The sequence below is a fragment of the Heterodontus francisci genome, chromosome 5 (assembly GCF_036365525.1).
Source record: "Heterodontus francisci isolate sHetFra1 chromosome 5, sHetFra1.hap1, whole genome shotgun sequence".
NCBI lineage: Eukaryota > Metazoa > Chordata > Chondrichthyes > Heterodontiformes > Heterodontidae > Heterodontus > Heterodontus francisci.
Window position 1 is genome coordinate 71,691,664 of NC_090375.1, and position 18,174 is coordinate 71,709,837.

At 44.3% G+C, this 18,174-nt stretch overlaps 2 protein-coding genes across 4 annotated transcripts in view; one reads left to right on the forward strand and one right to left on the reverse strand.

Annotated features, from left to right (window-relative positions):
- Positions 1-18,174, forward strand: part of gra (granulito) — a 265,219-nt gene that overhangs the window by 232,281 nt on the left and 14,764 nt on the right. The window lies entirely within an intron of this gene.
- necab1 (N-terminal EF-hand calcium binding protein 1) overlaps positions 1-18,174 on the reverse strand; it is a 346,067-nt gene that overhangs the window by 11,743 nt on the left and 316,150 nt on the right. The window contains exon 10 of the mRNA XM_068030830.1: positions 9,585-9,697. Within this exon, the coding sequence (XP_067886931.1) occupies positions 9,585-9,697 (113 nt within the window). The remainder of the gene's footprint in view (positions 1-9,584; positions 9,698-18,174) is intronic.

Below are 18,174 nucleotides of genomic sequence, written 5' to 3' on the forward strand. Positions count from 1 at the left end.
CTATTGCAAAAGCAATAGCTGATTCATATAAGATTATTTTGCTCGTCAGAATTCTACATATGTGAGCACCAGTGCCTCAGGAGGCTCAGGCTTTAACTGTAGGTCATTGCTGATATCTGCAGCCTCCTGGAACAAGACCTCTTTCCCAGTGGATCAGGTGGACATGCATTGCCAGTGGTCATCAAGGTGGCTATCACTGGAGTTCCCCCCCACCCCACCCACCCCTCAACCTCGATTCTCTGCTTCTCCCTTGGGTTCTGTACTCTCTTGTGCAAAGAGAGAAAGCAGAGAATTGTGAGTGTGGAAAGTGGATTGTGTTCAGAGGAAGGAAGAACAACATTTGTAGAGAGTGATTGTGAGGCATGGGTGTTAGCTGGCACAAAGATGAGGTTGAGTGTCTGTTGGCTGTACAGATGGGGATGTGAGGAGGTGCCTGGAGAGGGAGGAATGAGTGGAGCCGCAATGTGTGTTGGTGGGAGGAGTGTTTTGCAGGAGAATGCTGGGAAAGTCAGAGTGTTGGGCTTGACACCTGAAAGTGTTATGCCACTCACCATTCCTGCCCTCCTCTGGTCCTTGAACTACTTGGGGAACTGTATTCAGGCTCAGGGGACTACACTCATGCTACTCACTTCCTTGGCCACTTCCATCCACAACTGCTTGGTTTGAGATGCTGGCCTCCTCTGTCCTTGGGAAACATCACCTCACTTCAATCTTTCATATCTTGCAGCAGGACTTACAGGTAATGATTTTTTGCACTGGACTGCTGACTTGGGTTGCATTAGAGTGTTAAAATGGAAGTTTGGTGACTAAGGATAATTAAGGGTTAATTTTATCTTAAGTCTGGTCTGTCTTTTATTTAGCAGATCAACTTAATAGTTGCTGTTTGGGTTGGAGAAGGTGAGTTTTAGACCAGCTTTAAACAGAGTTCACTCAGGCTCTGCTTGCAGCTGCACCTTGTAAATTAGAGAATTGGCTTAAACCAGTTTTCAGGGGTTAGAGTCAGTCAGTATAAAAGTGTTACAGTGCTGACCTTGTTTGCATTGGAGTGCTGATTTGGGTTGCATTAGAGTGTTAAAGTGGAAGTTTGGTGACTGAGGAAGTTCGATGAGGAGGGAGCGAGGAGCTCCTTTCATTTCCTACCTGTCCTCAGAGTGAGGGGAGCCGTGAGTTTCCAAAGAGCACAACTGACTGGTGAGTAAGTCCTGGTGGGTATTTTTCAAAGTGGATTGAATTGTAAGTCATTGTTTTAGCAAGACTTAGTTTTTTTTAAAAATTATAATCTTCCAAAGTTTTAATTTTTAGATTTTTAGATTAGAGATACAGCACTGAAACAGGCCCTTCGGCCCACCGTGTCTGTGCCGACCATCAACCACCCATTTATACTAATCCTACACTAATCCCATATTCCTACCAAACATCCCCACCTGTCCCTATATTTCCCTGCCACCTACCTATACTAGTGACAATTTATAATGGCCAATTTACCTACCAACCTGCAAGTCTTTTGGCTTGTGGGAGGAAACCGGAGCACCCGGAGAAAACCCACGCAGACACAGGGAGAACTTGCAAACTCCACACAGGCAGTACCCAGAATCGAACCCAGGTCCCTGGAGCTGTGAGGCTGCAGTGCTAACCACTGCGCCACTGTGCCGCCCCATCAATATTTTCTGCCATCAATATTTTCCTGCAGCCTAGCTATCCTCCTCGCTACCTACCGCACAGCCAATCTGTGTACCATCTGCGCACATCTTGATCATGCCCCCTACATGTACGTTCAAATCGTTAATATATACTACAAAAAGCTGGGGACCCAGTACTGAGCCCTGTGGAATGCCACTGGAAACAGACCTCAAGTCAGTAAAACGCCCGTCAACAATCACCCTTTGTTTCCTGCTACTGAGCCAATTTTGTATCCAGCTTTCTGCATTTCCCTGGATTCCATGGGACTTTATTTGTTTTACCTAGTATGCCACATGGGACCTTGTCAAAAGCCTTGCCAAAATCCACGGAGACCATATCATCTGCACTACCCTCATCTATCATCCTTGCGACTTCGTCGAAAAATTCAATCAAGTTAGTCAACAATATCTTCCCTTAACAAATCCATGCTGACTGTCCTTGATTGACCTGAGCCTTTCTAAGTGACAGTTCATCCTGTCTCTCAGAATACATTGCAATAATTTGCCCACTACTGAGGTTACACTGATTGGCCTGCAATTATTCGGTCTATCCTTTGCTCCCTTTTTAAAGAGGTACAATGTTAACAGTTCACCAATCCTCTGGCACTACACCTGTATCCAGTGCGGACTGGAAAATGATGGTCATATCCTCTGCTATTTCCTCTCTCACTTCTTTTGACAGCCTGAAATACATTTCAGCTGGCCCTGGTGATTTATCAACTTTCAAAGATGCTAATCCCATTAATACTTCCTCTCTCCCTATGTATATCACATCCAATAATTCACACTCATACTCCTAAACCACAGTATCTGCATCGTCCCCTCTTCTGTTCAGACAGATACAAAGTATTCATTAAGAACCATATCAACATATTTCGCCCCTACTCATGTATATCCACTTATGTATATAGATTTTCAAACGGCCTGTGATCAAATGACATTTCATAGACTTGTCATGACATGGATTAATGTGACAGTGATAGTGTTGATATGACACTGACTCAGGGACAGAAAGCAGAGAGAAGTGGTGAACAGTCATTGTTCAGACTGGATTAAGAGGGTTTAGTCATGGCAGGAGAGCTTGAAGCCGTGATTTGCTCCTCTTGCTGCATGTGGGAATCCGGGAACATTTCCAGTCCCCGGGACCAGCATGTGTGCAGGAAGTGTGTCCAGCTGCAGCTCCTGGAAGCTCGGGTTTCAGAGCTGGAACGGCGGCTGGAAACACTGTGGAGCATCCGCGAGTCTGAGAGCATTGTGGATAGCACGTATAGAGAGGTGGTCACACCACAGCTGAAGGGACTTGAGGAAGGAAGGGAATGGGTGACCACCAGGCAGTCCAAGAGAATCAGGCAGGTCGTTCAGGAGTCCCCTGGGGTCCCACTTGCAAATCGATATTCCATTTTGGAGGCTGATGAGGTTGGTTCCTCCAGGGAGTACGGACAGAGCCAAGCTTCTGGCACCGCAAACAGCCTGTCTGCACAGGAAGGGGGAAAGAGAGGAAGAACAATCGTAATAGGGGATTCTATAGTCAGGGGAACAGATAGGCGCTACTGTGGCCGTCAACGTGACTCCAGGATGGTGTGTTGCCTCCCTGGTGCCAGAGTCTGGGATGTCACTGAACGGCTGCAGGGCATCCTGAAGGGGGAGGGTGATAAGGCAGAGGTCATGGTACATGTTGGTACTAATGACATAGGTAGAAAGAGGGATGAGGTCTTGCATCAAGAATTCAGGGAGTTAGGCAGTAGACTAAAAAGCAGGACCTCTCGGGTTGTAATCTCTGGATTACTCCCAGTGCCATGTGCTAGTGAGTATAGAAATAGGAAAATAAAGCAGATGAATGCGTGGCTTAAGAGTTGGTGCAGGAGGGAGGGTTTTAGATTCCTGGACCACTGGGACTGTTTCTGGGGAAGGTGGGAGCTATACAAGTGGGACGGTCTACATCTGAACCAGAGGGGGACTAACATCCTTGCTGACGGGTTTGCTAGTGCTGTTGGGAGGAGTTTAAACTAATTTGGTAGAGGGAGGGGATGCAGACTCCTAGCAGAATAGGGACACAGCTAAACACAGGAAAGTGAACAAGTCAGAGGGAATACAGCGGAAGTAAGTTTCAAGGGAGTAAGACCAGGATGGATGGCCTCTACTTTAATGCCAGGAGTATTGCAGGTAAGACGGTTGAGTTAAGGGCAATGGTTGACGCGTGGGGTTGTGACATAGTAGCCATCACGGAGACATGGTTGAGGGAGGGGCAGGATTGGCAGCTCAATATCCTGGGATATAGAATCTTCAGGCGAGACAGAGGAGGGGGTAAAAGAGGAGGGGGCATTGCAAAATTAGTTAAGGAGTCAGTTACTGCAGTAAGGAGAGATGATATCTTGGAGGGGGCATCAAATGAAGCTTTATGGGTAGACTTTAGGAATAAAAAAGGGACAGCCACATTGCTAGGTGTTTATTATAGACCCCCAGATAGTCAGCAGGAAATTGAGGAGCAAATACGTGCGCAATTTGCAGAGGTGTGTAAAAATAATCGGGTAATTATATTAGGTGATTTCAACTTTCCCAACATTAATTGGGATAGTCATCGTGTTAAGGGCTTAGATGGAGTGGAGTTCTTAAAATGTATACAGGAGAACTTTTTAGTTCAATATGTAGAGGATCCAACAAGGGAGGATGAAGTGCTGGACTTAATTCTGGGGAATGAAGCCGGACAGGTGGTTGATGTGTTGGTGGGGGAGCTTTTTGGTGATAGCGACCACAACATGGTACAATTTAAGCTTGTTATGGAGAAAGAAATAGACAAGTTGCAAAAAAAGGTTTTGGATTGGGGGAGAGCGAATTTTAGTAAAATAAGGCAGGATCTGACCAAGGTAGACTGGAAAGAGTTACTTGTCAGAAAATCTACAAAAGAGCAGTGGGGGGCATTCCAAAAGGCAATGGAGGGTACAGGCCCAACATGATCCCTCTAGGGTAATAGCTAGGAGCAACAAGCCCACAGAACCATGGATGACCAGAAACATTTAGGGTACGATGAGAAGGAAAAGAGAGGCTTTTAGCAAATACAAGGAGAGCAAATCAATGGAAGCATTAGTGGAGTACAGAAAGTGTAGGATGGAGCTTAAGAAAACAATTAGGAGAGCAAAGAGGGGATATGAGAATGCTCTGGCTGGTAAAAGTAGGTAAAATCCCAAGATATTCTATAAGTATATCAATGGGAAGAAGATAACCAGGGAAAGAGTAGGACCCATTAGGGACCAAGGGGGAAATTTGTGGGTGGAGCCAGAGGACATTGGTAGGGTGTTGAACGAATACTTCACATCTGTCTTCACCCAAGAGAAAGAGGATGTAGATATGGAACTTAGAGAGAGAGACTGTGAGATTGTCATAGGGAGTGACAAGGTATTGGAGGTTTTGGAAGGCTTAAAAGTTGTCAGATATCCAGGTCCGGACGATTTGTGTCCCAGGATGCTGTGGGAGGCGAGAGTGGAGGAATCTATCACCACTTGGAGAGGCAAAATTTGATTAGAAATAGTCAGCATGGCTTTGTCAGAGGGAAGTCATGCTGAACAAATTTGATTGAATTTTTTGAGCATGTGACCAGGTGTGTAGATGAGGGTAGTGCAGTTGATGTAGTTTACAGGGATTTCAGCAAAGCCTTTAACAAGGTCCCACATGGGAGACTTATCAAGCAAGCAAATGCACATGGGATACAAGGTAACTTGATAAGGTGGATTCAAAATTGGCTTGTCTGTAGGAGACAGAGAGTGATGACAGATGGCTGTTTTAGTGACTGGAAGTCAGTGTCCAGTGGCGTACCACAGGGATCTGTGCTGGGTCCCCTATTTGTCATTTTTATAAACAACATAGATGACTATGTGGGGGGTAGCATCAGTAAGTTCGCGGATGACACAAAGATTGGCCGAGTGGTTAACAGTGAGGTGGAGTGTCTTAGGTTACAGGAAGATATAGATAGGATGGTCAAATGGGCAGAAAAGTGGCAGATGGAATTTAACCCTGAAAAGTGTGAGGTGATACACTTTGGAAGGAGTAATGTGACACGGAAGTATTCGATGAATGGCCTGACACTGGGAAGTTCGGAGGAACAAAGGGACCTTGGCGTGTTTGTCCATAGATCTCTGAAGGCAGAAGGGTAGGTTAATAGGGTGGTGAAAAAGGCATATGGGACATTTGCCTTTATCAATCGAGGCATAGATTACAAAAGCAGGGAGGTCATGTTGGAGTTGTACAGAACTTTGGTAAGGCCACAGCTGGAGTACTGTGTGCAATCCTGATCGAGGTGTACAAGATTATGAGGGGCATGGACAGGGTGGATAGGGAGCAGCTGTTCCCCTTAGTTGAAGGGTCAGTTACGAGGGGTCACAAGTTTAAGGTGAGGGGCGGGAGGTTTAAGGGGGATTTGAGGAAGAACTTTTTTACCCAGAGGATGGTGACGGTCTGGAATGCCCTGCTTGGGAGGGTGGTAAAGGCAGGTTGCCTCACATCCTTTAAAAAGTACCTGGATGAGCACTTGGCACATCATAACATTCAAGGCTATGGGCCAAGTGCTGGCAAATGGGATTAGGTAGACAGGTCAGGTGTTTTAATGCATTGGCGCAGACTCAATGGGCCAAAGGGCCTCTTCTGCACTGTATGATTCTGTGATGCTATGAATATAGGAGGTATGATCAGTAAGTTCGCAGATGACACGAAAATTGGTGGTGTCGTAAATAGTGATGAGGAAAGCCTTAGATTACAGGATGATATAGATGGGCTGGTAAGATTGGCAGAGCAATAGCAAATGGAATTTAATCCTGAGAAGTGTGAGGTGATACATTTTGGGAGGACTAACAAGGCAAGGGAATATACAATGGATGGTCGGACCCTAGGAAGTACCGAGGTCAGAGGGACCTTGGTGTACTTGTCCATAGATCACTGAAGGCAGCAGCACAGGTGGATAAGGTAGTTAGGAAGGCATATGGGATACTTGCCTTTATTAGCTGAGGCATAGAATATAGAGCAGGGAGATTATGATGGAGCTGTATAAAACGCTAGTTAGGCCACAGCTGGAGTACTGTGTACAGTTCTGGGCACCACACTATTGGAAGGATGTGATTGCACTGGAGACGGTGCAGAGGAAATTCACCAGGATGTTGCCTGGGCTGGAGCATTTTAGCTATGAAGAGAGACTGGAAAGGCTAGGGTTGTTTACCTTACAGCAGGGAAGGCTGAGGGGGGACCTGATTGAGGTATACAAAATTATGAGGGGCATTGACAGGTTAGATCGGAAGAAACTTTTTCCCTTAGCAGAGGGGTCAATAACCAGAGGGCATAGATTTAAGGTATGGGGCAGGAGGTTTACAGGGAATTTGAGGAAAAGTTTTTTCACCCAGAGGGTGGTTGGAATCTGGAACACACTGCCGGAAGGGGTGGTAGAGGCAGGAACCCTCACAACATTTAAGAAGTATTTAGATGAGCACTTGAAACGCCATTGCATACAAGGCTACAGGCCAAGTGCTGTAAAATGGGATTAGAATAGTTAGGTGCTTGATGGCCAGCACAGACACGATGGGCCGAAGGGTCAGTTTCTGGCTATAGAAGTCTGTGACTCTATGAGTCAGAGGGGAGTGAGGGGGTGGGGGGGGTGGGGACGGTTGGTGTGTGGGGAGGGCATTGCGGTCAGCTTTCCTATTCCTTTCCATTCCTGTGTTTGATGAAGTCTCAGGAATCCATGTCCAGTCGAGTCTTTCTGACCTATGCTGGGGTCCCTATTATCTAGAAATCCTTCCTTTGACAGATTTGATGTCATCCCTCCCTCCCTGGCTGGGATAATGTTAATGCCACGATTTATTTATTTATTCGAGGGATGTGGGCGTGTCGCTGGCTAGGCCAGCATTTTATTGCCCATCCCTAATTGCCCTTGAGAAGGTGATGGTGAGCTGCCTGCTTGACTGCTGCAGTCTTTGGGGTGTAGGTACACCAAAAGTGCTGTTAGCAACAGAGTTCCAGGATTTTAACCCAGCGACAGTGAAGGAATGGTCATATTGTTCCAAGTCAGGACGGTGTGTGACTTGGAGGGGAACTTGCAGGTAGTGGTGTTCCCATGCATCTGCTGCCCTTATCCTTCTAGGTCGTAGAGGTTGTGGGTTTGGAAGGTGCTGTCGAAGGAGCCTGGATGAGTTGCTGCAGTACATCTTGTAAACGGTACACAATGCTACGACTGTGTGTTGGTGATGCAGGGAGTGAATGTTGAAGGTGGTGGATGGGGTCCCAATCAAGTGTGTTGCTTTGTCCTGGATGGTGTCGAACTTCTTGTGTTGTTGGAGCTGCACCCATCCAGGCAAGTGGAGAGTATTCCATCACACTCCTGACTTGTGGCTCGTAGATGGTGGACAGGCACTGGGGAGTCAGGAGGTGAGTTACTCTCAGGAGTCGTGAATGGTGCTGAACATTGTTCAATTATCAGCTAACATCCCCACTTCTGACCTTATGATGGGGGGAAGCTCATTGATGAAGCAGCTGAAGATGGTTGGGCCTGAGACACTACCCTGAGGAACATCTGCAGTGATGTCCTAGGACTGAGATATTGACCTCCAACAACCACAACCATCTTCCTTTGTGCTAGGTATGACTCCAACCAGCGGAGATTTTTCCCCCTGATTCCCATTGACTTCAGTTTTACTAGGGCTTTTTTATGCTATACTCGGTCAAATGCTGCCTTGATGTCAAGGGCAATCACTCTCACCTCACCTCTGGAGTTCAGCTCTTTTGTCCATGTTTGAACCAAGGTTCTAATGAGGTCAGGAGCTGAGTGTCCCTGGTGGAACTCAGCTGAGCGTCAGTGAGCAGGTTATTGCTGAGCAAGTGCTGTTGTCTATGACCCCTTGATGATTGAGTTAAAGAGCCACAGCAAAGCCCGCTTCAATTACAAATGGATTTCAGACCCACTATCAGACCACCCTTGCTACGTGCAGGTCTGTTTGGAGAATATTCGGCCAAAATGTAAGTGGTGCCTTTACATTCTCTATCATCATAAATATTGATATTACTAGGGGGTTGTTTGTTATGAAAGTGATCCCAGTGGAGAGCACATGCTGGAAAATGACGAGCACGCACCCCAAAATGTTCCAACCACACATTTTAATCGGTGGGGAATCATGGAATATGTGCTTACAACTTCCCAAAATATGCTTCCATTGGGCAAGGCTCCTCACCAAGAAGGAAATTTTGTCAAACTGTTCCTAAAAGTGAAGGTGACAAAAAAAATCCCCACTGTTACTAGGTGGGTCTCAAACTCTCCTGCTCTTTCATATTTGGATAATGAAGTGATTTACTTTTTAAACATTTGAGAGAACCGATTCAAAAATCAGACTCTTTAGTCCAAAACAAGACAAATGGCAACTGTAACAATTTATCTCTAAAATACATTTTAAACAACTTTATTTGTGCTCTAAAGCTTCTTGAGTGGGCAAAGCCCTATTAAAACAAGAGGTGCTGCCATTTTTTGCATAATCCAAAACTGTCAGAGTGTGCATTAAAAAAAAATCCAGACATGAAATGTGCCCAGTCAAACATGCATGCAACATTTTATTAAAATGTAACAATTGAAAACTAAGATGCTGCTGTCTAGTTTCTCTTTGTTAAAATGACAAGGTTATGAGGCATTCCTGAGGCTAGCTTAAAACCAGATGGATGTCCATCCCTTTGGTAAGTGTCAGCAGAACTGTCACAACTTATACATGTAGCAGCCAAGTTTCTTATTGCCTCTTTATTCCAAATAATGCTGGTAGAAATGGCTGCTGTGCAAATGAAATACTTTTAAAACAGGGGAAAGGATATAATTCAATATAAACCCTGTAACAGACTTTATTACAGTACTGCAAAGATAAATTTCACAAAGATCTTCACACTTACTGCAAACATCCTGTTTGTGCAGTTGCAGATACCACATACTGCCTCAAAGCGAGACGAAATTCTTGTAATTCCTCATCCAGTATAGACATCTGCCGCTGAACAATAAGAATGTGCTGTGAAAAAAATCATTTGCACATTAAGAAATATTATTAATAATAAAAATCTTAAAAGCATTGTTGTCGATTTGTAAATCTATTCAGTGTTTGGCTATTGAAACTGACATTATCACCATTTGTTGTAGTATGACTACATTAGTTGTAACAGGTTTATATCTGTCGAATTAAACTTAACTCTTATCACAAAGTTGTTGGCTTGGTTTGGCTTTGGTTAAGTGAACATTTTTAGTTCCGGACATGAGATAGAATATTATTTGGAGATAAAATATTCCATCCCAAAGAGGAAATAATTTGATTATAGATTAGCTCACTTTGTTTGAATCCACTTCCTGCTGTGGTTTCAGGTAGGTGGTAATGATTACCATTGCCAAGGAGTAAAAATCTAACCAGCATTGATAAAAAAAGTTATCCCATATTCCTTCCAGTTGCACGGAACCTGCTGGGGGAGAAATTCACAGCTGGCATTTGAAAATTGGGAGAATACTTCTGTCCCTACATTGACACCAAAGGCCAACCTGATGGGCTGGATTTTGTTAGGCAGCGGTAGCCCTGATGACAGGCTGGAAAGCAGGGCGCAACCCCATCTTGGCAGTTTGAAGGAGGCCTGGGGGGATTTTAGGCCCATTGAATAGCTAATGAGCTGCTGTTGGGGCTCCCGACCCTTTAAGGGATGAGAGCCAATCTCCAAGAGCTGCTGGCCAATTGGAGGGCTGGCAGTTCTTCAGTCCCAGCAGCGCCCCTGGGAGCAGTGGCCACTGCTGGGACTGCACCCAGCTGGACGATGCAACGATGGATGCCACCATCGCTACAAGTTAAGTGGGGTCAGGGGGTTGCCAGGGCCAGTCAGGCAGGCCCCAGCGAGGGGAGGTGTGGGCAATTGGTAACGGGGTGGTGGGGGGTTAGGGTTAGAGTTCCATGATTGGTCCCCCCACCCAGAGATGGTGAGCTGCAATGGGATGCTTGTACAGTGCGCAGAACATGCTGACCATGTTGGGTTAACGTCTCACGCCCATGCAAATGGGTGGATGGGGTGATTGCATCATTGATTTCATGCCTGTTTAGGGCGGAGGTTGAATTTTTCCCTAATTGCATTTAATGCCATCTCCCCACCATTTATAACATAACAAAAAGATAGATGCTTCCAAAAATAGTAACTAATGAAAAGCATTAATCACATTTCATTGCCAGTCATTGTATATTCTTTAGATATTTGTTGTGTACCCCATCTTTTAATTTTGTTTTGATTTGACATATCTCACTGTTGGTCATGGCCTATTAGTATGCTTATTTTACGAGTACATCAGTAATACCTTGCTTATTTAAATAACTGCTTCTAATACAAGGCTGATTCAAGTCTTTTAAGCACCCCCTGCAAGATGACAACATCACTTATTTTGTGCCTTTAATGGTGAAAAACATCCCTTAAAGGTATAAGTAAAAATGGATGCTGTCAAAAAAAGGTAAGGTTAGGAGGAGTAACCAGAAACTTAGCTAAAGAGTTAGATTTGGGTTTCAAGGAGGACCTAAAGGACAAGAGGAAGGTTTAGGAAGGGAATTCCAGATTGTAGTAATGCCTCGGTGTCCATCAATGGTGGGGTGAAGCGAGGAGGCGAATGGACCAGAGGCTGAAGTTAGAGGTATAGAGCATTTGGGGAGAAGTTGTAGGGCTTAAGGAGAGATAGGGTAAGCCAAGTCCATGGGGAGATTTAAACACAAGGATACAAATTTTAAATTGGTGGTATTGGGGGAATGGGGTCAACAAAGGTCATTGAGGACAGGGGTGCTGAATGAGCTGAATTGAAATGATCTGAATCGTTGAGTTGTCACGACTGACTGAGAGAATGGGATGCTATTCTAGAGAGCCCAAGAAATGCACCCCTGGATAAATTCAGAAATTTACATTTAAAATGGTCAAGTCTGATGCATTTTCAAGAATATTAATGGAAAACTATAATCTTTCACTCTTTCACACACTCCTATTCTCCTCACATCCTCAAGGGTTGATTTTAATCCTGCCCATAAACTGGGTGGAAGTATTCACTGCACTGTACCGTTCCTCGGCCCTTGTCTTTGAATTCCTCAAATAAAGTCATGATCCGTAGCTGTAGTGCCTAACAGAAGTTCCCCAGCAACTATGTGTACGGTCTTTATTGCAATTCAAGTAATCCATTATGACTTGTCATAGGATGGAGGAATCTTGCTGCTGCCAAGATAATAGGCATTCATAAGCAATGGTTAGTTCCTTTGGCCTAGCTGCTTATTCGTGGAGTGTTAGCTCTTTCTGTTCTTGAATGAAGTAGCAATACAGATAGGGGTGCATATGGCCACATGACTGCTGTTAATAATGACCAGCACTCTGGGGAATCTGCCACATGGAGGATTTTTCATGATGCTGACTTCTTTCCAAAGAGAAATTGATGAAAACACCAACTTTGGCAAGTAGCACATTGGTGATTTTCGTGATGTAAGTATGAACTGAAAGCTAGGAGATGTGACAGAAGTTACTTGAAGTGAGCTTGCTAAATAATTTCACAGCCACTGACACTGCTGTCCTTGTCCTGGAAATGATTCAAAAGGTTTGACTGCATTATTCTGTGACAGCCTCCTTTGAGAATTATAGTCTCTGCATGCAGGTATCTTCAGTTGTGTGCAGGTATGCTAGCTTGGCCTTGTAGATATGGGTGGTGGCATTAAGATGGATCCTAATTGAACATCTAAGATGCAAATGCACCAGTCTGTCATGCCTGTTCTGAGCCTCCAAATCCTCCACTACTTCCTCTGCAACCTGCAAATAAGAGGGATGAATATAGACAGCAGACAGTGCTGGCTAGCCTGAGGTCTATGATGTGCTTGATGGCCTAAGCAAAGCCTAATGTAGCCAGCCAGTACTCAGAGTTTGTACAAACACTGTGTGCAAGGCTTGTTAGTCATGAAAAATATTTGAAATGGTACTCCTCATAATGCAACTGGAGCACCTAAGCAGTGCTCCATTCGCTGACTACCCATTTCCACTGAGAACTGAAGGAAAGGCCATTAAAGCAAAAAATAATTTATTTCCTAAGGTGACCCTACCTTTTCCTAAAGACTAACAGCTTAACTCCTGCAATTCATCCTCAAAAGGGCAAAGTGCTCTGCTGCAACCATGTCCACTTTCATCGTCTTACCCCTTCCTCACCTGAAATTCTCATCCCATCCACTCACTCCCACCCCATTTTCTTACTCCCAATGTGCCATACACTATACACCAGTACACTAGACGATTGCAACAGTCCCAGTACTACAGAAGCAAGCAATACCTCATATCCTATCTTTCTCACACAATCTGTCTCAAGCAACAGCTACATCTGCTCCAAAGGAATTAGGCTTTGAGGACACAACAAAAGATGGGTCTAATTAGGTGTGTAATGAGGTGCAACTGTTGTGAAACAGTAGGTATCTGCTTTCTGGAAGACCAACTTCAGGAATATCTCAGCTACAAAGCTTAGGAATATAGAATCATAGATCTGCTTATCAAAAACATTGCTGTCTGTGCACAATTGTTTAGTGGTGTCATGTAAGTCTATCCAACACATTTTGCATGGTCTGGCTAGAATGAACTAAGGCTTCTCTGCACCGAAGTCCACCATACAATTATACCAACTCTAAGGACATCTTGTTATGGGAAAAGTTACGGAAAGGGATGAAGATAGATCGAGAATAAAAGTTCTAAATTGGGAAAGACCAATTTTATTAAGCTGAGATAAAAACAGAAAGTGCTTTAAACACTCAGCAGGTCTGGCAGCATCTGTGGAGAGAGAAACAAAATGAACTTTTCAGGTTTGTGACCTTCCATCAGAACTAAAGTTCTAAATGGAATAGATTTTGAGCAAGAGAAAGGGGGGAGGGTGGGAAGAACCATAAATAGAACCATAGAAAAATTACGGCACAGAAGGAGGCTATTCAGCCTGTCATGTCTGTGCCAGCCAAAAAAACTAGCCACCCAATCTAAGCCCACTTTCCAACACCTGGTCCATAGCCTTGCAGGTTACAGCACTTCAGGTGCATGTCCAGGTACCTTTTGAAAGAATTGAGTGTTAATGCCTCTACCACCGTTCCTGGCAGTGAATTCCAGACACCCATCACCTTCTGGGTGAAAAAGTTTTTCCTCATGTCCCCTCTAATCCTTCTACTAATCATCTTAAATCAGTGCCCCCTGGTAATTGACCTCTCCAGTAGGGGAAACAGGTCCTTCCTGTCCACTCTATCTAGGCCCCTCATAATTTTGTACACCTCAATTAAGTCACCTCTCAGCCTTCTGTGTTCTAAGGAAAACAACCCTAGCCTATCCAATCTTTCCTCATAGCTGCAAGAAGAGCAAAAGGGAAGGTCTGTGATAGGGTGGAGGGCAGGAGGGATTAAATGCCAAAAGGTTTAATTGTACAAAGCCAAAGGGAATGGTAATGGGGCAAGTAAAGAAACACAAGATGTGTCTAGAGGAGGTGTGAATGGCAGGATAGCAGCATCTGAGTGCAAACTAAAGAAAATAAGAAAGAAACAACAAAAAAAAAGCAAAAAAAAGAAACAAAATGAGGACAGAGGTTATGATCTAAAATCATTGAATTCAAGGAAAAATCCGGAAGGCTGTAAAGTGCCCAGTTGAAAGATGAGGTGCTGTTCCTTGAGCTTGCGTTGAGCTTCATTGGATCACTACAGCGGGCCGAGGACAGAAAGGTGAGAGTGGAAGCAAGGTAGAGAATTAAAATGACAGTCAACTGGAAGCTCAGGGTCAAGCTTGCAGACTGAATGGAGGTGTTCTGCAAAGCAGTCGCTCAGTCTACTTTGGTCTTGCCAATATAGAGGAGGCCACATTGTGAGCAGTGAATCAGTATACTAAATTGCAAGAAGTACAAGTAAATCGCTGTTTCACTTGGAAAGAGTGTTTGGGGACTTGCACAGTGAGAAGGGAGGATATAAAAGGGTAGGTGTTGTATCTCCTGTGCTTGGATGGAAAGGTGTCATAGGAAAGAGTGGGAGTATTGAAGGTGACTGAGGAGTGGGCCAGGGTGTCACGGAGGGAATGGTCTCTTCAGAATGCTGAAAAGAGAGGGAAGGGGAAGACGTGTTTGGTGATGGCATCACGCTGGAGGTGGCGGAAATGGCGGAGGATGATCCGTTGAATGGTAGGGTGGTAGGTGAGGACAAGGGGAACCTTATCATGGTTCTGGGAGGGAGAGGAAGGGGTGTGAGCTAAAGTGCGTGAAATAGAATGGATATAGTTGAAGGCCCTGTCGGCCATGGTGGGGGGGAATCCTCGGTTGAGGAAACAGGAAGAAATATCAAGCAATAGTATGGAAGGTTGTATCGACCCAACAGATGCGACGGAGACAGAGAAACTGGGAGAATGGAGCAAATTCATTACAGGACACGGGATATGAGGGAGTGCAGTCAAGGTAGCTGTGGGATTCAGCAGGCTTATGGTGAATATTGGTTGATAGTCTATCCCCAGAAATGGAGACAAAGAAGTCAAGGAAGGGAGGGGAAGAGAAGGGTAATGGACCATGTGAAGGTGAGAGAAGGGCGGAAATTGGAATCAAAGTCAATGAAATTTTCCAGTTCATGATGAGAGCAGGAAATAGCACTGATACAGTCATAAATGTACCAGAAAAAGAGATGAGGAAGGGGGCCTGAGTAGGACTGGAACAAGGAATGTTCCACATATCCCACAAAAAGGCAGGCATAGCTGGGACCCATGTGAATACCCAGAATAATGCCTTTTATTTGGAGGAAGTGAGTGGAGCTGAAGGTGAAGTTGTTCAATGTGAGAACAAGTTCAGCCAGGTGGAGGAGGGTGGTGATGGATGGGCACTGGTTGGGCCTGCATTCAAGGAAGAAGCAGAGAGCTCTCAGACTGTCCTGGTGGGGGTGGAAGTGTAGAGGGATTGGACACCCATGGTGAAAAGGAGACGGGTAGGGCCAGGAAACTGGAAGCTGTTGATGTGATGGAGTGCATCAGAAGTGTCACAGATGTAGGTGGGAACAGAGTATTGGAAGAAATCAGTTCGGTGGGGCAGGAACAGGCTGAAACAATGGATCTACCAGGGCAGTGTTGTTTGTGGATTTGGGAAGGAGGTAGAAGCGGGCTGTACAAGATTGAGGGATGTGAGTTTGGAGGCTGTGGAGGGAAGATCTTCAAAGGAGATGAGGTCAGTGACAGTCCTGAAAAAAATGACCTGCTGCTCGGTGGTGGAGTCATGGTCCAGGATAAGATAGAAGGAAGAATCAGAGTTGGCGTTTGGCCTTTGCTAAGTGGAGGTCGGTATGCCAGACAACAAAGGCACCATCCTTGTCGGCAGGTTTGATGACAATGTTAGGGTGGACCTGAGAGAATCGAGTGCTGCAAGTTCAGAGGCAGACAGGTTAGAGTGAGTGAGGCGAGCAGAGAAATTGAGAAAGCTGATGTCACGCCGGTGTGACAATGAACAATAAAAAGATTGTGAGAGAGTAAGAGGTTAGAGGGAGGAGTCCAGGATTTAGCTCTGGTATTAGTAATTAAGCTGAGGTGCGATTTCGCAAAAGTGGACTGCAAATAGTTATTTGATGGTAATTCAGTGCCAGAGCAGTGGGAGGCATTCAGGGAGAGATAAAGAGGGTTGTGGACAGATATGTTACCATAAAGGAAAAGAGTGAACTCCCAAAGCATAGAGAGTAGGATAAGACAAAAAAAAAAGCTTATGTCAAATGCCAAGAGCCCAATACTGCAGAAATCCCAGAGGAGCATGGAAAATGCAAGGATGGAATTAAAAAGGAAATTAGGAAAGCAAAAAGAGGGCATGAAAAAATATTGACAAGTAAAATCAAGGAAATCCCAAAGACGTTTTATAAATACATAAAGTGCAAGAGGACACCAGGAAGGATGTGATTGTACTAGAGTGGGTACAGAGGAGATTTATGAGGTTGTTTCCAGTATCACGAATAGTTGCAAACCCCCTTGTAAATTGTGTTGTGCATTTGAATATTAATGTCAACCGCCATTTTATACAGCATGTTTTAAGTTTTATTTTTATGTTCCGATGGTCAAAATAGAGGAGAGAGGTCAGGTGGGACAGCAACTTCAAAAGGGTCGAGCTTTAGGACCCAGGAGATCTCTATCCAACCTGCCTGGACTCAAAACTGTAACCGTTTGTGTGTACAGCTTGTCTTCCATTACACAGCTGCCTTGTGCTGCACAGGCTTTTCCCTGAGACCTCTCTGCAAGAAGCAGAACTACTTGAAGTCACATAGACTTCTGTCTAAGGCCTTTTCAACAAGAAAAAAATTAAAAAGAAGCCACACTTTGAAAAATCCAGCAAGAAAAATCAACAAGACAATCTCTGGTAACAGCAGAAAAGTCTGATTTCTACCAGTTTCCTCTCCATCCAAAAAAATGGTGACTTCAGCAATTTAGCTGTCTCCATTATTACCTTTGAGAATGCAAAGAAAAAGAAATTTGCAAGAGAAGAGATATCTCCAATAGCCCCTCCCCTATTCGGTATTTCTAATCAGTGATCTCCAATCTTTGGACCTTTTTTTGATTTTTAAAAAGACTCTACTTTTAACTGAAATTCATATTAGCTAGTAGTCAAGATAAGTTTCTATTGAATAAATGTTTTTGCCTTTTTTTATGCCTTTAACCTTTCCCTGAATGTTTGTGAGTGAAGATAAACCCCTTCCCGAGTTTAAGAGTGTGTTAATAAACCCTACTTCTTTGTTTTAACTTTAAAATATGTGTTGTTGAAGCATTTATTATTAGGGTTTAAGGGAGAGAAAGAAATTCAATCATTAATCTATTTACAGACAGGTGGTTGGAAAAATAGGCAAATTTGTACAGAGGAAGAAAAAAATGAACTACCAAAATGAACATAACACCAGGAATGGATAATTTTAGCTATGAGAAAAGGTTGGATAGGCTGGGGTTCTTTTCTTTGGAACAGACGAGGCTGAGGGGAGATTTAATTAAGGTGTATAAAATGTTGAGGGGTCTAGAAAGAGTGGATAGGAAGGACCTATTTCTGTTAGCAGAGAGGTCAATAACCAGGCATAGATTTAAATTAATTGGTAGAAGGATTAGTGGGGAGTTGTGGAGTAGGTTTTTCCTCCAGAAGGTGGTGGGGGTCTGGAACTCACTGCTTGAAAGGGTGGTAGAGGCAGAAACTCTCATCACATTTAAAAACACTTGGATATGTACTTGAGGTGCCATAACCTGCAGGATTATGGACCGAGGGTTAGAAGGTGGGATTACGATGGATAACCTTTTTTGGCCATCACGGACGTGATAGGCTGAATGGCCTCTTTCTATGCTGTAAATGTTTCTATGTTTTCTATGTTTTTCTATCAGTAGCAGAGTTTCCAGTGGAAAGGTCCTAAGCTCAGTCAAAGCATCTCTTTTGAATGCTCGGATTGCTATTATAGAATTCTTGTGTTTCTATATACAACAGTGTATCTTTTGCAGCTTGCAG